General features: G+C 29.3%; 1 protein-coding gene across 1 annotated transcript; it reads right to left on the bottom strand.

Moving 5' to 3' along the window:
* Positions 1-6,863: 6,863 nt before the first annotated feature.
* On the bottom strand, positions 6,864-9,627 carry LOC114162526 (ABC transporter A family protein). The gene is made up of 2 exons (XM_028046447.2): positions 9,408-9,627; positions 6,864-7,261 (listed from the first exon to the last, which is right to left on the bottom strand). The coding sequence occupies exons 1-2, from the start codon at positions 9,528-9,530 to the stop codon at positions 7,166-7,168; spliced, it is 219 nt and encodes a 72-aa protein (XP_027902248.1). The 5' UTR covers positions 9,531-9,627; the 3' UTR covers positions 6,864-7,165.
* Positions 9,628-22,255: the final 12,628 nt, after the last annotated feature.

A 22,255-nucleotide genomic window follows, 5' to 3' on the forward strand; every position in this document is an offset into this window, starting at 1 on the left:
TCCAAAAGGGCACCAAACAATTGGTGTGAAGTGGGTATATAAGACTAAACTAAAATAAAATGGTGAGGTTGACAAATTCAAGGCACGCTTAGTAGTTAAAGGCTATAAGCAACAATTTGGTGCTGATTATAAAGAGGTGTTTGTTCCTGTTGCTCGTCATGATACAATCAAATTGGTAATTGATATTGCAGCTCAAACTCATGGCCTATTTTTCAATTAGATGTGAAATCATCATTTCTACATGGTGATTTGAAAGAGCAAGTGTTTGTTGATCAACCTTCTGGATATGTGAAGAAAGGGAATGAACACAAGGTATATAAACTAAAGAAGGCATTGTATGGATTGAAACAAGCCCCAAGATCTTGGTATAGTCACATTGAATCTTACTTTCTAAAAAAAGGCTTTCACAAGTGTCCATATGAACATACACTATTTACTAGGTTTGTGATAAAAATAAGATTGTTATTGTTAGCTTATACGTTGATGATCTTATTTTTACTGGGAGTGATGTTGCCATGTTTAACAAGTTCAAAGAGTCTATGATGATTGAATTTGATATGACTGATCTTGGCATGCTTCATTATTTTTTGGGCATTGAAATAGTGCAATCTACTGCTGGAATTTTTATTTCTCAGAAGAAATATATGCAAGATATTTTAAATAGGTTTCAGATGCAGAATTGCAACTCTGTTTGCATTCCTACTGAAGTAGGAATGAAACTTATTAAAGATCATGAAGGGAGGAAGGTTGACAACACTATCTACAAGCAAATGGTGGGAAGTCTAATGTATTTGACTGCCACAAGACCAAACATTATGCATGTTGTAAGTCTCATTAGCAGGTTCATGGAATGCCCAAAGGAAATTCATCTTTTAGCTGCAAAAAGAATACTTCGATATTTGAAAGGCACTGCTAGTTATGGCTTGCTCTATAAAAAGGGTGGAAAAACAAATTTGTTTGGCTTTACTGACAGTGATTATGCCGGTGATCCGGATGATAGAAAAAGTACTTCAGGATATGCATTTAAGTTGGGCTCAGGGGCCGTTTCATGGTTATCAAAGAAACAACCAATTGTCACTTTATCTACAATTGAAGCAGAGTTTGCGGCTGCAACAAGATGTGCTTGTCAATCTTTTTAGTTAAGGAAAATACTTGGAGAATTACACATATTGCAGCAAGGGCCAACAACAATTTATTGCGACAATAATTCGACAATCAAACTTTCAAAAAATCCTGTGTTACACAGAAGAAACAAACATATAAATGTTAAGTACCATTATTTGAGAGATCTCACAAATAATGAAGTCAATGATTTGATGTGAAGACCAAGTTGCTGATATTTTTACTAAATCTCTGAAAATAGTTGTTTTTCAAAGGTTAAGAAGGTTGTTGGGTGTTTGCACTTTTGGAAGATCCATCAGTTTAATACTACCATCTTTTAAACAAAATATTTTCTAATATTTTGGTTTAAGGAGAGTTTGTTAAGAACGTGCATATGTGTGCATAGAGCTGCGAAGGTTAAAGTCCAAGTAGTTAGTTGATTGCCATATATTTAGAGATATTTTCTATGAGTGCTCCTATAATTTTATTTTCTGTTAGTAGTGGACCCTTAATTTGTAGCATTAACTATTTGTTATTTACCTATTTAATACAACAGTGCACTCCAATATTATTATCTGCCTCTTCAATATTTTATACTTACAGCAGCAAATTTACTCACTTTCAGTCCTTCCATAGTGACCATTTTCTTCCACTAATTTTGAGAGAATATTTCATTAGGAAGGCAGAAATTCGACTTTCTAGTGAATTGTGGAGGTCATTCATCTGGAAAAGCAAGGAAAGTTCGTTGATGAAGTGGAGCAGAACACGAGTTGTAAAAATTACAATGCCAATTTTCAAACAAAACCTAACTCATTCCTTTCCCATGCAAGAAAATGATGGAGTGAGAGATGATTGCCAATATGCGAGGTATCACTACAAATGTGACGCAAATCTTGTGTTACAAGAAAGAAGCAAACATATAGATGTTAAGTACCATTATTTGAGAGATCTCACAAATAATGGAGTCATCAATTTGATTTATTGTAGAAGTAAAGACCAAGTTGCTGATATTTTCACTAAATCTCTGAAAATAGTTGTTTTTCAAAGGTTAAGAAGGTTGTTGGGTGTTTGCAGTTTTGGAAGATCCATAAGTTTAATATTACCATTTTTTAAACAAAATATTTTCTAATATTTTGGTTTAAGGAGAGTTTGTTAAGAACGTGCATATGTGTGCAGAGCTGCGGAGATTAAAGTCCAAGTAATTAGTTGATTGCCATATATTTAGAGATATTTTCTGTGAGTGCTCCTATAATTTTGTTTTCTGTTAGTAGTGGACCCCTAATTTGTAGCACCTAATTATTTGTTATTTACCTATTTAAAAGTTTGATTAAGTGAATAATACAACATTGCACTCCAATATTATTCTCTACCTCTTCAATATTTTATACTTAGTACAGCAGCAAGTTTATTTACTTTAAGCCCTTCCATAGTGGCCATTTTCTACCATTCATTTGTTTGTAACAATAAGATGGGAATAGATGTAAACGTATTTGTTTTTTTATTGGTTCCCATTTTAAATTGTTGAAACACATTTAATTTAATAAATAATCTAAAAAATTATATTAATTTTATAAGCCATACATTTGATTTCCTTTCTTTTTTTATATAATAAATCAATATTTATTTAATTGTTATTCAATACTCTTATTTAATGTTTATATAAATATTTAATATTAAATAAAAATGTATTCTTTCAACATTGATTGTTTGGTAATACTGTATTTTTTTACTTTTAAGAAAATATTTAACTAATATTTAAAAATGTAACATCTCAATTACTAGTAAAAAAAACTACTAAATAAAGATACTTAATAAATTATAGTAAATATTTGTTCAAGATTAAGAGTTTTTAAGAGCTTCTTATTTGACATTAGGTGATATTGTGGTATTAACACAATGTGTATTCTTTCCTAGTTTTGTCTTTTGTTATTCAATCTTTTGTATTTTTTTCATTGTGTATAAGTGATAGATTTAGAACAATTATGTGAAGTATTGCTTTTTGATTGTATTTCTTGAGAGTTATTTCAAGATTTTATATAGAATAGAAATTATATAAGTGCATATTGTAATCTTTGACTCTTAATTTTAATAGCAGAAATCTAACTAAAGTTATTAGATAATTGGATGTAAATTCCGATTCTCATATAATTGAAATGGTATAAAAATTATTATCACTTGTTCCTTTTTTCTCTCGTATATATGAATCTTGATGATTGAAAATGTATCATAATTAAGCATTATCCATACATCATCTTGCTAATCGATTAAAAATGTATCTTAAAATTGTTTTGAATAACTAAAAAAATCAAAATTTCAAAACAACCTGTTCACTTGAAAGATATTGATTGTAACCTTTTTAACATATTTGACGATCTATTTTCCAAACTAAATATTAGATATACCTTATTTAAGAGATACTTCAACTTTATAATGAACTTTTTTCCAAATATTTTATGTGAAATTATTTTTTTCATTTATAAGCAATCGACTAGAGCTTGACATTATGAGAGTTTGTAGGACAATGACAGCTTAATTCATTTTTTGGATTTCCTAAATTGTCTCATACACTAAAATCAAGTCTTGTGATAGCTTAAGATCTATCTAACGTCAGATGAATGGTTTCATGAAGATAGTAATTTGCACCCTTTTGTCAACATTTAAAATGTACTGAACTGCACTGTACTAAAAAATAGTTCATTTGGACTGCATTGAACTGAAAAACAGTTCAAACAAACTGAACTGAATTATTTTTTTTTCTGACAAACTGAACTGAATTGAATTGTACTGAACTGCAGTGCACTATAATATGAACTGAATTGTTATAAACATATATGTTTGACGAACTGCATTATTCTTAAACTGAATTGCACTATTTTTGAACTTAACTACAATATTTTTGAATCGTTTTTGAATCGAATTGCTTTGATTTTGAACCAAAATGTATTATTTTTTGATTGAATTGCACTAATTTTGAACCAAATGTACTATTTTTGAACTGAATTGTAATATTTTTGAACCAAATTGTAATGATTTTAAACTGAATTTTACTAATTTAAAATTGAATTGCACTATTTTTGAACTGAAATGCACTGATTTTGAACCAACTACACTATTTTTGAACCAAATTGTACTATTTTTATACCGAATTACATTGATTTTGAACTAAACTGCTTAAGAAAATTACAAAATCTTAAACAACATAAACAAGATTTATATTTCAAAAATCATATTGAAGACAAAACCAACATCATATATATCATACTTCAATTAATACACCAAAATCAACATATTAATACGTGTTAATACAAGGGTTTATATCTTAATACATATGTTTATGTAAATAAAATTAATTATTAACTAAAAATTAGTAAAATATATTTACTTATATAATTTTATATATTTTTGTTTTATGTAACTAAAGTTAAATTGGAAATTAAATATAAAAAGATGACTTAAAATTATATTTTACATTTTGTTTTCTTAAAAATATAATAATATTTTCAATTTTGTATCTAAATATAACATATTTAAATATTTATAAGTATATTATTAATTTTATATAAATAAAAATTGATTTTATTATACTTATTTTGTAAATAAATTTAAATTCTCATTAATCGTTGTAATTCATTTATAAGCAACCTTTTAAAAAAGTAGTACTATATTACTTATTTATTATCACTGTTACTACATTCATTTATTTTTAGTTAGAGTACTCATATTTATATTTTTTTATAATTACTTTATATGTCATTCATTGGCAACTTAATTAATTATTCACAACGTCAACTACTTTTATTAGTAAATTAAATATATGCTAAATCATATATTAACCAAAATCATGTAAAAGAATGTTATTATTTTCAAATACCAATTTTTTAAAGGAATGTATCATTCTTTCGAAATATTAAAATTAAAATTGAATTATATTAAACTAAGAAAATGAAAAATTTATATAAAATTTTGGTCTATCAAACCGGTGAAATCAATGTTGTAGCTTCATCTTATTCCACCTCAGGAAATTCCACACCACCCCCATTCTTTGTCCTTCAATGCTCTTGAAAAACCTCTATTGCTAACTAAGGGAAAATAAACTTAATCATGAATAGTATAATAGTTAACTATTAGTGCAAATAGTTAACCATTTCAAGTACAGTTTTTCAAAACTTTAACTAATCAATAGTACAATTCAATTTTATTATTAATAGTTCAATTATTTTTAATTTGATATAGTTTAGTTAACTATAGTTTAGTATAATTAAGCTATTTTTTTCCCACCCTAAACATTTTAACTGGCCTTTGTTTGATTCTGAAATAAAGTGAAAAGGGAATTAAAGAAAGAAAAATGGTGTAAAATAAGAGTGTTTGAATCAGAAAAGAATATTGAAAAATGAAGAGAAATAAATAAAAAAATTGTGAATTATTTAATTTATGTGATAAAAAAATTGCATTAATCGTAAGGTTCACAAAAATGATCAAATTAAGCTTGTATTAAAAATCATATTTGATTAAATGGTAGAAATGTTTGAATACTCATGTATTAGCTGAAAAAGTTTGTCCATACCCCCTTAAAAAATAATAGTCAATTATTTCATGCTTGTCAATATATGTAGCTTAGTAAAAATTCTTAATGCTAAAAAGTTTATAAAATCATAAATTAAAGTTAAAATAAATTTTAAATTAAAATAAAAATCATAATATAATAAAAATACATTTCGAAATGACATTTATATCTACTATAAAATATTAACTAATAATTTCAAAATTTAATCTGCAAGATACTTTTAAATTAAATTGTATCTTAAAAGTCAAACCATAATTTTTGTCTATATTAAAAAAATTCTAAACACTACTATGCATATTAAACTAAGATAAAAAAAAATATCAACCTTTTTTCAACATTTTAATAACTACTACAAAAATGGTCTTCTATCTCAATGAAATAAATAATACTTTCATATTTTCAATCCTAAACTCTTCTACCCAATTGTAAATACTTAATCCCAACTACGACGCTATTCAAATTCATATGTGCAATAATCAAATTGAGATGCGAAATAGTTGTACATAATCGATTGATAATCGACTATGCTCCACTCATAAATGATATTGTTTCCCTGGTCGATCAATAACAATAATTTCATCCAAAGAAGCTATGCATAACGTGATCTTGGTGTCAAACAAACACATGCACAACATGAAAACTCACCCACATCAAGTCATGAATTACCTTCATACTATTAACAATGTGAATCACAGATCGAATTCAACATAGACCAATACAAGAAAAAATCATTGATGTATTTTTGGGATCTTACATGTGCTCATTGATAGTGTTTCCAAGGTTACGTGTGGAGCTCCAAGAACCTCCAGCTTAAATCAGGTATAGAAGGGAGAACTAAACTTCAATGGTTACCCCAACACAAAAACCAAACGGTAATGCAACAACTTTTTACTCTTTGTTCAAATCTTATCACTGTTGGAACAATGCATCTTTCTTGACATTTCTCACTAGTTTGCAATATATGAGAAATGACGAAAATGGAGCCCACAGAATTTATCTTTCTTTTTTCATATATCAATTTGAAACAAATCACTCACACCACCTTGTGGAAACAAGCACAGTTTTACCTGTTTAATTTCATTAATTCAAGGATTACCAGAATAGTACGTTGCAATATTGGGTCTTAGAATGGTGGTAAAACTATTACACAAAATATTCTTTAAGCAGAACATAAATTTTATTCTCAAGCTATATGCAGTGAACAGAAACAACAAAGAAAGCACAATTTTCATATTTAAAAAGTAAAAACAAGTCATTCAAATATTACTCAATTACCACGTACAACCGCGGCGAAAGCTAAATGCTCATGGCCGAAAAATAATCAACAATACATTTGGTGGCACAACAGATCCGTACTCTTTAGACGAAAAAGTCAGTGAGGTGAGGTGCCATAAAATGAGTCAACTTGAACTTATTCCTGAAGAAAGCAAACCAAAAGTCACTTTTCATAGTAAGCACATTGAATCATTTTTTTTCCGTAATGGATGCTCAGTCTGGAGTCTATTCTGATGCTTCAACCTGTTCCGAAGTTTCCGTTTGTTTCAGTTTTTCCAAGGCAGAAATTCGACTTTCTAGTGAATTGTGGAGGTCATTCATCTGAAAAAGCAAGGAAAGTTCGTTCATGAAGCGGAGCACAACACGAGTTGTAAAAATTACAATGTCAATTTTCAAACAAAACCTAAACCTAACTCATTCCTTTCCCATGCAAGAAAATGATGGAATGAGAGATGATTACCAATATGCGAGGTATCACTACAAATGTGACGCAAATCTATTATGGATTTATTTTGATAAACTTCTCAGTAATCACTTGAAAAATATTAAAATAAGTTTTTACTAGCTATGTATAAATTAGAAGTCTAATTTTAAAAAAAAAAACTACATCTTTGCGAATAAATTAATTTTAGCTTATAGATAGATATGTTTCTTCTGTTTTTCCTTCCTATCTTTGTTTTCTTAGAAATGTTTACCAAAAATAGTTATCCAAACCGGTGCTATCTCCAAATAGCACGAACAATATGGCTCAATTCCATGAGTAGACATAATTTGGATTTAAGATTCAAAAAGAGAAATTCCAAATAAAATTTGCAGCAATACATCTTCTACCGTAAGAACAATTAGAAAAGAAACCATCTGCATTTTCAATTTTTGACAATAAACAAAAATTTTAAACCATGAGGGAAGAGACATTCATTCGAGACAGCAACAAAGTATGATGGTAGTTTGCAGCTCCCATTGCATTCCTCATTCATGCAAAACTTCCACATGTCTCTAAAAAGCTATATTAAATACAACAACTGAAGCATTGCACTTAACACTTACAAAAATAACAATCCACTATTTAATTTGAAAGTCCTTACAAGAACCACGAAGGAAAATTTATCCCGTTCTAAAACAAATAAGACTAAGTCATTATTGATAAAACCAGTTTGCATACGTCGAAGAAGGTAAGACAGGAAAACACTTAATGGAAATGCACTAGACAAGTCGAGGAGGTCTTATAGAGAACAAAACAACGAGAAATGTTTATTGACAAATTCAGGGACCGAGAATTTCATGAAAAAGGCTAGGGAGAAACAGATCAATGTTGGGAGGAAAATACACATAACAAACCTACAACAGCAAGACAAGTCTTTGCATTAAACAAACTAACTAAAAGCAAGCGCAAAATAAATAAAATACATGCAGATATTGCAAGTATGTGTATATTGTAGTAACCAGGGAATAAACAATAATCATATTCAATATTTCCAACAGATCTGTTGTTAACAAGTAAGGCTTAGGTTATTACACGAGGCAACGAGATATAAATATTATATCTATTCTATTGTTCATTCTGCAAAAAATGTAAATATCACCACCATACCATGACTGCCTCTCAATAATCCAAAATACCAATTAAGAGCGTAGAAACCCAACCCAAACCCACCTCTGCTCGGGTCAGGTCACACAAAAGATGTACTGTTAAAATTGAAATCGAACAGAAGATTATCCAAGATGGAAGCTAAGTCTTTGTTTGGATAGACTGATGTAAAGCGAGAGAATGAAGAAAGGAAAAGAAGTAAAAGAAGAGACAGGAAATGAGTAGAAAATGGAGTTGTTTGAGTTAAGTGAAAATGAGTGAAAACTAAGATAAGAATAAAACGCAAATTAAAATGAGTTAACTATTTTTAGCTAATCTCATTTCAATTCAATTCATACAAAAAACAGGATACAAAAATGAAGCAGCCTGCTTCCCCTGCACAGTCCTCATTCCCCATCAATCAAAAGACAAAATACAGTCATCTAAATAATAAGAAACAAAATGGCATGTTTCCTACATTTTGTGGCGCAGGATAAGTAGAATAGCTTTAAAACCCAGCCACAACACAGCATCGCTACAACCATTGGTGAAGACTTTAACATTACAACAAGAAGGAAACAAATTTATGAGGAAAACAGAAGCCCCTACCAATTGCAAAATTCTTACATGCATTGGTGGCATTTCTAACCCATTTATCTCAACCATAATCGCATCAACTCATCATCATTTTATATCAATATCGTATCTCTCTTCCTAACCAAAATTCCAAAAAAGGTATTATAATTAACACCTATAAGAGATTTCGATGAACAGCTCACGCAATGACATGATTAGGGGAACAAAAACTAAATGCAACATAAATCAACCGAAAAAAAATGAGAACACCAAAATAATAAAAATTAAAAAGGGAGAGAAATTGATGAGGATATTTGCGTGTACCTGTTTGGAAAAAGATTGGTGTGCAACCTTGTAATCCTTGTGGAGGATGTAGAGGCCCGCAAACGACGCCGTTGCAGCCCCGGCGAAGAACGACGCCAATCTCACTCTCATGACATACCCCATTTTGCCCCAATTTCCTTCTCTCTCTCTCTCTCTCTCTCTCTCTCTCTCTCTATTACAGCCTCACAGGTAACAAAATAATGACCCCTTTCAAAGATGCTCGCTAAAACGACGCCGAATCAAATCAAACCGCGCGAGTTTAGACTTAAGCATGAGTGAAGAAAGAGCGACGTCGTTTTCAATTCCCTACATTAGCTTTGCAGAAGAATTTCTTCATTGGATTTAAAAATATAATTTATTTATGCGTTGTGAGGGTAACAATTCTCAAAATCTAGAAGTTTGTCTAAATTGTCAAATGATCTAATTCTATAACATTTAAATATATTAAATTTAAATTAATCTTATTTCAAATTATTTTTCTTTTTTAAATATTTTTCAAGATAAAGTTATTAAAATTTATTTTTTTTATTACATAAAATATTTTAATTATTATTGAATTCAAAAAATTGTTTAAATATTAAATACTTGTAAAAAATATTAGTAGTTATATTTTTTATGGTTGATGATTGATATCACCTTTTTGTTAAAATTTTTTAAGACTTTTTTATTTTATATTTATAAAGAAATTCTCAATTAAATTATTTTTAAATTATGAACTTTTAAATAATGTCATAATCAAGTAATATAGCATCAAGTTAATGATTAAGTCAATTGAGCCTAACTCAAGTTAAATCAACTTGAATTCAAATTCAGTTAAAGACTATTTCAGCTTAACTTGAATTAAGTAGATTTAGATCCTGATTAAATCAAGTTTGTTTAAGCTAAGATTAAACTAAGTTTGTTTGGATTTAAGTTGTGTTGACCTAAATCAAACTCAAGTCAAGTCAAGTTAACTCTAGTCCAAATAAAGTAAATTTGGGCTCAGGTTGAACAAAGTCAGTTTAGACCAAATTTGAACCATGTTAGAACTCTAAGCTTACTCAAGTCAACTCAACTCGACAAGTTGATTCTTCTTCCGTCCTATTCTTTTTTCAATCATTCCCATTTTTGCCTCATTAGTATATATTAAATAATTAAATAAATGAACCCGTTTTTTGGGTTCTGGTAAAGAGGAACCGGATCACATAATTACATAGAGAAATGATAGGTTGACACCCACATTTGACCACTTTTTTTACCACCTTCATAGGTTACAAGTTAATTTGTCTTGGATTACAAGTTAATTTTAAAGTGGTAAAAAAAGTGGTCAAATGTGGGTGTCAACCTATCATTTCTCAATTACATAACCTCAGTAAGGTATTTATTCATCGGATTCACATTCCAGTTTGGCATCTGACGCTGCTGTGAACAGTGAGATGAGGTTGTAGCATATTGGCTTCGCAACTCATGAATCTGGAGGAAACCCCACACAAGAGAAAGAGGTTGGCATCAGGGGTTCATTGAAGCTTCCATGGTGGTTGGGTGAAGAAGTCCCACGTTTTGAAGAAGATGGGAATATGCAAATACCGGATTCTCAAATATGATTTTAGACATTTTAAAAGTGGTTCACCCTGCACAGGAATGAAGAACCCAATGCAGGTGCAACGCTTTTGAACCACTGAACAACAATGGAAGTGCGTGAGGTTGTCAAGAAGGAAGGAGGTGTTCTGCTTGGGGGTGCATCAACTTGTAGAGGCGTCTTTCGGGTGTAGCAACCTGTTTCCAAATTGAGAAGAAGATGTACAATACAGGGTTTTAGGTAGGGTTGATCCACTATGTGTTAAAAGGGACGGGTTAGGTTGAAGATTTCAATCTGTCAGTCTGTTTTGACTTGTCACGTCAAGTCCGTCAATTTGACGGGTCAAAGTACGGGTCAGTCAATCCATTTAAAAAAAAATAAAAAAATAAAACTAATTAAAAAGATTAATTTTTTATATTATATTTTTTATATATGTAAATATATTATAGTATTATAATTAAAATCATTAACACCTACAAATTAAGTTTCAATTATTAGTTATAATTGAATAATTTAATATGTAAATTTAATAATTATTTTAATTTATCTAATTAAAAAAAATTAACTAATCAATTAAAATTTTTTAAAATATTTTATTTGATTAAATATGCCTTTAATAATAATTTATATGTAAATATAAACAAATTTTAAAAATTAAAAATTAAAAAATTAAAAAAATTAAAAAAAAATTAAAAAAGATTTAAGAAAATTAAAAAAAAATGTGGATGGGGCCCGTTAGCCCGTCCAATACAGGACAGGTTGTGATTGTTGGTCCGTTTCTGTTTGGCAGGTTAGTCCGACATGACCCGTTTTTTACGGGACAAAAACGGACTGGACCAAAACGGGTCGGACTGACCCATTTTGCCATCCCTAATTTTAAGTTGTTGACTTTTTTTAGGGTTAAATGGGTATTATAAAAAAGTTTGGAGTGCAGGAAGAAACCGCCATATACATGTTAGTCATGCTTGGTTAGGGCCTATTATATTTAAGGTTCCTCCCTATATCTCCAAACACTTCTGTTGTACCTTCAATTTTTTATGTTAATTTCTATTTTTTCCTTAGTTAAAATAACTACTTTTTTTTTCTCTAACTGACACTCTAAAGTTTTTATTTTTTCAACGGATGTCGACATCCAATACTTTTTTGTTCTACAGAAATTGATATTCGGTATTTTTTTTCTTAAAGATTGTTTTTTTCATATTTCAGATGTCGACATTCGGTATAATGATTTTATGTTATCTACGGATGTCGACATTTAGTATATATATAAAAACAGATGTCAAAATCAGTTTATATATATATATATATATATATATATATATATATATATATATTTTTTTTTTATTTACTTTTGTTGATTGTTACTTTTCTTAAAATTTATTTTTTATTTTAACTTTTTAATTTATTTAATATATACATTTTATTTTTTTGACACGATTTACAAAAGATAAATAATATTTTAAAATAAATTAAATTAAAAAAATTAATTCTTTAACAAAATATATATATATATATATATATATATATATATATTCTTTTTTTCATTTATTTTTTAATCTTTAATTTACATTTACTTTCAATTTTTTATTATTAATTTTTTAAATTTTTTAATATTTTAATATATTAAGATTTATTACTTTAAAATTATAAAAAATATTTTTTGAAAAGTGTTAACCAGATTTCCACGTCCGGTTACCATACGAAAACTTATGTTAATTTTTTAATTTATATTAATTTAAATATTTAATAACTTTAATTAAACTACAATTTAAATAAATAAATAAAATTTACTTTATATTAATTTGTATAAATATTTTAAAAAATTATTATATTAATATTTATTACTTTTAATTTAAAAAAATGCATTTTAAAATTTGTTAACAGAATTTTCTCTTCGAGTTAACATATGTAAAATTATGTTATCATATTAGTTTATGTTAATTTAATAATTTTTATTAAATAAAAAATTAAACAAATAAAATAAAATTTATTTTATATTAATTATATATATATATATATATATATATATATATATATATATATATATATATATATATATATATATATATATATATATATTATACACACTACGTTGCTTAGTTAGAGAAGTCAGTTTGTTTTGTATGGTAGAGTGTGTGAAGGGGTTGGTTGGTTGGTGTGAAGTGGATTTATAAGAAAAGAAAATTAACTAGGAAGAATATTCTTGACTTTTGGTGTGTTACGTAGTTTCCCTTTCTGCATGGCTTCTGCATGATAGTAAAGTCTGTTTATAGCTTATTTTCCTCTTGTATTAAAAAAACATGTTTATTAGATAAAGCTTTATTTTTTTACTATGGTATTTGAATTTAGTAATACCATAAATGTATTATATTGGTGAATACTGTTTGAAATTTCTTGCTGATTGAATTTGGTAGCACCATAGATGCATTTGAATGAGAACAAGAGAGGATTTCATTTGTAGTATGGTTTATGAATAGTGGCATGTAGAGAATTTGGGGAGGTTGGATGGATAACTAAGCAATCTGCCCCAATTTTCCATTTTCTTTTGTAATTATATCTTATCATATCCTATGATATTGATTTTAGTTCTTACTCTAATTGTTTCATTGTGAACAAACTTGGTTGTTGCTTTTTTATTATTGCTATTAGCATTAAACATTCTATGCGAAGTTTTATTTTGTATCCATTAAATATTGCTTAATGAGTACCCTAATGTTTATGTATTTGATGAACCCCTCCACATTTGGTACTGTATGATACAAAATTTTAAATGGGTGGCATATTGTATATGTAGCGTATAATGCATTATTGCGTATTGAGTTTGCTCTATAGTGTGAAAGACAAATGTAGAGTGTAATGAATTTTGAAATAACAAAAAAAAAATGATAAATATTAGAAAACATGGTTGAGGGATGTTGCATTTTTTAACATATTACTTGTCATCTAATTGCATCTATTAACAAAGAAGCTTTTGAAGAATTTGCTGATGGATTTGAGAAAATAAGAATAAATGTTAGTAAGTGATATCGTCCATTTTTATCTCTTTTGGACAACAAATGATTTATTTGGGAGCAAATACCCACGCCAGGCGTTGCCGGAATCATGCCCAACAAGCAATCAGTGATGTAGGGAGTCTGGTGCTTGCCAATGGAGGAGTGCCGCCAGGTGGTGGCCAGCGGCACCTAGCGGTGGATAAGTGCCGCCACTATTTCACATTTTATTGATATGGCGCTTGGTGGTGCTGAGATGGCTCCAGGCAGTGATGATGTTGACTTGTCGAAAATGAGTTTTTAGACATGTTTTCTCATGAGGGTTTCAGTTATTCCTCATTTTGCATGATAGAGAAACATTTTTGGGTGCTTGAAGAGCCTCTTGGAGGTTGCTAGGGGCGTTGGGAAGCTCTCCCACTCCACGGTCTTCTCCTCCATCCATGATGGTTTTTCCCCTTTTAGGGATGGAGAGGAAGATGGGTTGCATATTGGAGATGTAGACACAAATGAGAGGTGCAATTGAAGCATGGAGCAATTACCAAGAACCTTGGGAGAGGACATGCATATTCTCTTTGGTTTCCATCTCTTCCCTATCTCTTCATTTTGTATACCCTAGGTTCTCCACCATGGAGAGCTAGACCCTTTTGTTGAGATTAGATGTAATGAATTAAATTCTTATGTAATTTGTGTTGTGAATATATATATATATATATATATATATATATATATATATATATATGCATGCTTTTCCAATTCAAGTAGTGTTTAATTTATGCGCTTAATACCTGTTGTGGATTGATCATCCATGCATGATTTATGGTTCTTGAGTTGTTGGAAAATGTCTTTTGGACCTAGAACTAGAACTGAAGTTGAATACCTAATGGAACTTGTATCTATGGATAGAACTTGATTCATTATTAATCTTAAAAATTTTGAACTTAATGCATAATTTCTTGTTGATGATCCAAGGGATTGGACTTTGATGAGTTATCATAGGCTCAAAGTCACTAGGTTTAGGATTTGAGTATTTTTGTGAGTTGATTTTGACATGAATATGGAATTGAGATGTTTGTGAATGCATGAGAATGAAGTGAATGAAATCTAGTCTTGACAGTTATAAATACTCTATGTTAACTTTCTTGTTGCACATTAACTGTTTGATAAAATACCAAAAAGAGTTTCTTTGTGGTTTTGTAATCTTTGTTCTCTAGTTGACTTGTGAATTGTGAAAGTTGTCATGTGTTACACAAGTCCTTGTCGAGAGAACGATATTTATTACTTACTATGTGCGACATGTGCACTTGCCATGTTGGTTTTTTGCTAACAGTAAGGCAGGTCTTGTAGATGATAAAGAACACCTTAGGCGTGTTCTTGAAAATTGAAACATGTTATTCGTCAACTTCAAAATTCATATATGAGTTCCAAACAATTGTTGATGAGAGGAACAAAGAATAAGCAAAAGATGACGATGAGAAGAATGTTGGTGTAAAGGATGAGAATGAGTTTGATGAACACCCATAGTATGAACCACACAAGCATTTGAAGAGTCACGCCAAGCAAACTTCGTTAATGGTGAACGACAATAGATCTTGTAAAAGACAATCCACCATTTTTGGTGGTGGCGACTCCCAACATTGTGTGGTGGATTGCACTACTAAAGGTGAAGATGAAGAAGCACAGAATGTAAACACTGAAGATCCACACAAATTACAGGAAAATAATTTGTGTGTATAATTGAAGCATCATTCGAACTCCATTTGCGTCATATGAGAGGAAAATGTTCGTAATTATTTAAATATAGATGTCAATGTGGATGAAATTTTCTTGTTTAAAAGTAAGGAAAGAAATGACTGATGATTATGAATTTTGTTATATATGTTGGACACCACTTTTGTTTTATGATATTAGGCCAATTATTGGAACAATTTTTTTATGATATACATGTAGTTTGATTTGATATATAAAAGTAATTTGATTCTATTGTATTTAATTTGATTTCATTATATTTAGTTTCTGAAATTCTGATGTCTTTCATTCATTGTCACTGAACTACACTCATCATCAATCATCGTGGTCCACAACATGTTGCACATGTTTAATTGTGTGTAGGCCACGGGTTGGCCCACGGGGTTGGCGGGGTTGGCGGGGTTGACAGGTCAGATTGATGCGAACTGGCAGGTTGTGTTCTCTACCTCGACCCGATTATTTTTGCAGGTCAACGGGACAGCCCGTTGGTTCTGACCTATTTTGTCATCCTTATATATTATATACTATGTATTATGTATATATTATGTATATATTATTTATTATTAATGTCAATGGTTTTATTAACCTTAATTAGAAAGATAATGATAGTAGTTGCACCCAAATAATATATTATTCATATTATTTATTCCTTATTAAATTATTCGAATTCAAATTTAAATGATATTTTATCATCTACTTACAAGATAACACTTTGATTTAATTTATATTTATGAATTGACAAATTAAAAAAATGTTGTAATAACTAATTAACATTAGTTATATTTTTATTATTATTAATGTTAAGAGTTATGCAAATTAATTTGTATGGCTAATTATTTTTAATTAATTATAATTTTTAAAAACCAAACACTAATTGCCTTTGTTAATTAGATTCACAGTTTAATATTAATTGTTAAATTACTAATTAATATTTAATAACTCGAGACACAATAATATTATCTTAAAAAATAATTATAAATTCATACTCAAATATTAAAAGAAATTAAATTTTGTTATGAAATAAAGCTAATAATAGAGAGAAAAATTAAAGGGAGAATAGAGAATGAGAGGATGAGGAACAACTTTTCTGTATGTTTTATAAGTGGTAAGAAAAGTCTTATTTGTAGATACAATATGGTAATCCATAAAAGCATAAAGGATACAAATCATACAAATCAAATAGTTATTATAAATAGGTTCATAAAGAATAATGAAAATGATACGAATCATATGAGTAACTATATCAAATAAAGAAAAATTGACATGTTGTATTCACGAATGAATTCACCTTTTATAACAAGTATGAAAGAGAATGTAATATTTTTTTCAACTCTTTTTCTTTTAATTTTTTTTCCTTTTTATTGAACATTTGCAAAGAAATTATCAACCAACTTACTAAAACTAATCCATCAAGAGAGTTTTAAACAATTTAATTTTGTATTTTGTTATAATATATATATATATATATATATATATATATATATATATATATATATATATATATATATATATTTGTACTTATTTTATTGATTTGTTGATTACAAATTAATGTTTTTATTTTCAGATTAATTACAATTTACTCTTAAATTTGTCTTCTACTTATACTCCCTATTTGTATCTTCCTATTTGTATTTATGGATGTTATTGATTTATTGATTATAAATTAATATTTTTATTTTCAGATTAATTACAATTTACTCTTAAATCTGTCTTCTACTTATTTTTCCTATTTGTATGAAAATATAGACCCAACAACATAAGAGAGAAGATGCTAACAATGAAATTTATTTTGAATTTATTGATGATTTTCGTTGTGTTTTTCTTTGTATTTCAAAGCTCAAATAGTTCCAATAATCTTATCTCTGAATCTTGCAAAGAGATCTCGAAGAATGAACCAAATTTGAGGTATGATTTCTGTGTTGCAATCCTTGAAGACGCCTCTTCTAAGTTCCAACCACCACCCACCGACCTTGAAAAGCTTTGGTGAAAATTTTAATTCAACTTACTAAGTCTAGTGGAACCAACGTGTTGTCCATCGTTTCAAAGCTTTTGAAGGACAAAAGATTTGATAAAAACGTACATGGTTGTTTACAAGATTGTGCTGAACTTTACTCGGATTCCCTTTCGGATTTAGATGATGCTTTGTTGCTTTGAAGTCCAAAGATTTCGACAGGATTGGTTTGATATTGAGTGCTTCCAGGGATGCTTCTGATACATGTGAAGAACAATTCAAATCATTTATCTCTAGTTTTACTTCAAATGTTTCGTAAGCAACACCATTGATAAAGCATGTCATAAACAATAATAATATACTTTACCTTTATAATGAGTAAGAAAGTGAATACCATTTTTTTTTCTCATCTCTTTTTTCTTCGTTTCACTTTTATTTGATTTTTTGTTTCACTTTTATTGAAACATTTTCAAAGAAATTGTTAATCAACTTGTTAAAACTAGTCCATTAAAGAGATTTTAACAATTTACTTAACATTATTTTACCTTTGTTTTTCTAACAATTTTCACATGATAAATTATTCTTTTTCATATATTAAATACTTTTTAAATCAATATATTTTTCTATCTTTTTCTTCTTACGTATACAATGTTATTTGTATTCATTCATCTATTTCAAATTACGAAGTTGTACGTTAGAAAAAAATATTAAATTCTAAATTAGTACATAGATATTAATAATGGAAATTACAATAAAATTACAAGTTTTATATCTTATAAATGGATACAAATATATTGGTTTATCGTATGTATTTTCATTGTTTTAATTAAATACTTACTGAGTACATTTATCAAAATTGTCATTATTTTTATCTTTGGGGATTAAAAACATTTTTATCTACTTGTTATACGAACTTTAATTTTGTTTTTGATAATTTTATTTTATTATTATATAAAGAACTACCAATATCCCTTCGACATATAAAATGAGTATGCTTGTGGTCCTTTTTTTGATATTAGGAGTCATATGTACATATAGGTTTCGTTACAATAGTAGTTGTCATTACACCAAGCTATTCAATTTTAATATAAAGTTAATATAATATTTATATAAAAATCAAATTTAATCTCATCAACGAACCTTTTGAATTTTTTTATAGTTTAATTAAATATTTTCATAAAACAAATTTTTACTATAATTTCGAAGCTTATAAAATATCTTAATTTTCATTTAAACGATTAAATTCGAAAGTGATTGTGTTTCAACTGTAACGTCTCATTTAATTATTAAACGAAATTAAAGGAAACGTCACACAAAGATAGTACTAGTACAGTAGAGTAGTCCTGGGGTCCTTGACACAACCCCTACAAACCGGGCACACCACGATTTCAAAAGGAAACCAGATAAAAGTCTAACAATTGAGAGTAGAGGAAGAAGGCATAAAACAATACATGGGCCATAGCCCTAAAGAAAACCATGAAGAAAATAAAATCAAGCCCAGATGGCTAAGCAGCGGAATCGCCATTTCCTTGCTGACCACGAGAACCTCGCCCATCTGCTCCCATCAATCGAATTGATGATCATCGCAAGAAAGAAGAACCACATACAAGACAACTATACAAACAGGGTAAGCTAGAGCCAACAACATTTTTATCATACAGTCAAATATATTTTCTCCACCCAATATCCATACAACATCCAAGCATGTTATGACTTTTCAATCAATACACTATGACTCGAATCGACTCATCCGGATACGTATAACTTGGTCGGATTCAGCGGATGCTTACACTTGTGGTGGATACCTCTGCTCACCCCGAGTTGTTCACCCCCGAGCTATGTGTTACAGTCTTACAATAAATCAATTTCCCTCACCACAAGGTTAGCCCTTAGAGAATTTTAGGCCTCCTGCTACCCTCACCACAGGAGAGTCAGTCCGTTCTAGGTGGACTAACTGACTCCTTAGAGTGTCAGGATGCAACCTTACCTAGTTATACAGATGGGGCACCACCATGGACACCCACTAACAGGGGCCATGGAATTATGTTTCGACCACTGAAGCGCGACCCTGAAAGCCTCACCTAGAGACCCTAAGGAATTATGCACTCACACAGACAACACATGATCACACAGTCAAATAGTATTCGCCATGCAAGGATATATTCTTATGTCGACCTTTAAAGCCAATACCTTTCATGTTTCCAAATCCAACTCATTCCAACTCATCATAACCCATCCATGCACATAAAATTCAACTCATCTCGTTATCATGCCCCTTTAATAATAATCACCTCATTTAGTTCACATGCCAAGTTCATACCAAACCCATCATCCACAATCCATGAATCATACCACGCATACATAACACTCCATTATATATTTCCCATCATAGCAATCATACTTAAACAAATATCAACCATCCAAGAGCAACAAAGCAATTCCACAACACACCTCCTCGCTCAGGCTGAAGGGTCTCGCTCAGGCGAGACGTTCTCGCCCAGGCGAGCCCCCTTCGCCTAGGCGAGGGCTCGAGAAAGGAAGCAGAAGCACACGCGGGATCTCGCTTAGGCGAGACCCCTCTCGCCTGGGCGAGATGCTCGCTCGCTCAAAAATTACAGTGGGTCGCCTGGGCGACCCTTCGTGACAAAAATACTTAGGCGAGCCCCTGTTAACCTCGCCTAGGCAAGACATGCCCACTTAGGCGAGTTTAACAGTTCTCGCCACTGTTTTCTCTTGCAGCGGACAACATAGCATACCAAACAGTGATCCAATCATTTATACATCTATAACAGTGCTCAAAAATGCAATCAAACACAACACCAACACCAACAACCACGAACATCTCAGACATTTTGGAGAGTTCTAGCTTCCCTTACTTGGAAGGGTTTAGCTGAAGACTCCTAGACCACACAGGATTCGACAAGCAACGTAGAGCACAACAGCTCCGAGTAGAGGCTTAGGAGCTGGAAAAACAGTGGTACAGAAGTATAACAGGGTTACCATGTGAACTTTAACTGAACCCATGAAAGACAACTCGAAAAGGAAAGCAAGGTTCAAGACCAACTTACGTGAAATGAAGCGAACTCTTGTGCTGGTACGAACGAGCGGGAGCTAAACCCTAGCAGAGCTAAATTTTAGGAGCAAGGGAAGATGATGGCTGAGTTTTCTGAAAGTGAATAGAAGTGTGAATTAGGACAACACGAAAAGGCTTTTATCCTATGGGTCAGCCTTTAGGCCCAACTGTTGTAGGACAGCCCTTTAAAACAAGTGAGCAGAATAAATGGGTCTTACATCAACTATATTGATACAGTATTTTAATTACCATTATCTGTTTTAATTTATATTTATACCGCAAATCAGGTAATACAATTTGTGTAACTTCCTAATTTCATATTAATTACGCATATAATATATGAAATAATGTATCTTTTGAATTAAATTTTCTGATTATTTATTAATAACGTATAAATATGAAATGTCTAATATGAAACTTCTAAATTTTTGTGATAACGTATCTATTAAATATACATTTTCTGAAAATATGTTTTGAACGTGGAATAATCGATCACATTCATATTAAACATCAAATTCGATATATATATATATATATATATATATATATATATATATATATATATATATGAAAAATTTTAAACATTAATTTATTTACTATTTAAATTTGTAAAATTAAATATTAAAAATATTTTATTTTTGATCACATTTTATTACATATTATATATGTACATTTTGCTATATATTGGATTTATAACCTACAAGTTTGAATATATACATTCACATCTTTATAATGAGTATGAAAGAGAATATCGTATTTATTTATTTTTTCCTTTTTATTGAACATTTTCAATGAAATTATTAATCAACTTACTAGAATTAGTCAATCAGAGAGTTTTAAACAATTTAATTAACATGATTTTAATTTTTTCTTTCTAATTTTAAAAATAAATTATTCCTTTTTATATATTAAATAATTTTAAAATTAATATATATATATATATATATATATATATATGTATGAAAATATTTAAACATAAATTTATTTACTATTTAAATTTATAAAATTAAAATATTAAAAATATCTAATATTTGATCACATTTTGTTATAATATGTACAGTTTTTTTTATCAGATTTTGCTATATACGTACATTTTGCTATATATATATTCGGTCACATTTCTCATTTTAATAGTTTTAAATTTGAATATCCTATATTTGAATACACTCTACTCTTGTAATGAGTTTAGAAGTGAATGTCATTTTTGTCTCAGCTCTTTTCTTTTTTTTTTTTTATTGAACATTTGTAAAGAAATTATTACTCACTAGAACTAGTTCATTAGAAAGATTTAAGCAATTTAATTAACATGATTTTACTCTTGTCTTTCTAACAATTTTCATATAATAAATTATTCCTTTTCATATATTAAATACTTTTTAAATCAATATATTTTTCTATCATTTTTTGTCATTTTTACGATGTTATTTGTATTGATTTATCTATTTCAAATTATAAAGTTGTACGTGAACGAAAGATATTAAAATTAAAATTTTTATTTTTATTATTATATAGAGATCTACGTACGATGTT

Source organism: Vigna unguiculata, chromosome 9 (assembly GCF_037176805.1).
Source record: "Vigna unguiculata cultivar grain cowpea cultivar isolate G323 ecotype 2 chromosome 9, ASM3717680v1, whole genome shotgun sequence".
Classification (NCBI taxonomy): Eukaryota; Viridiplantae; Streptophyta; class Magnoliopsida; order Fabales; family Fabaceae; genus Vigna; species Vigna unguiculata.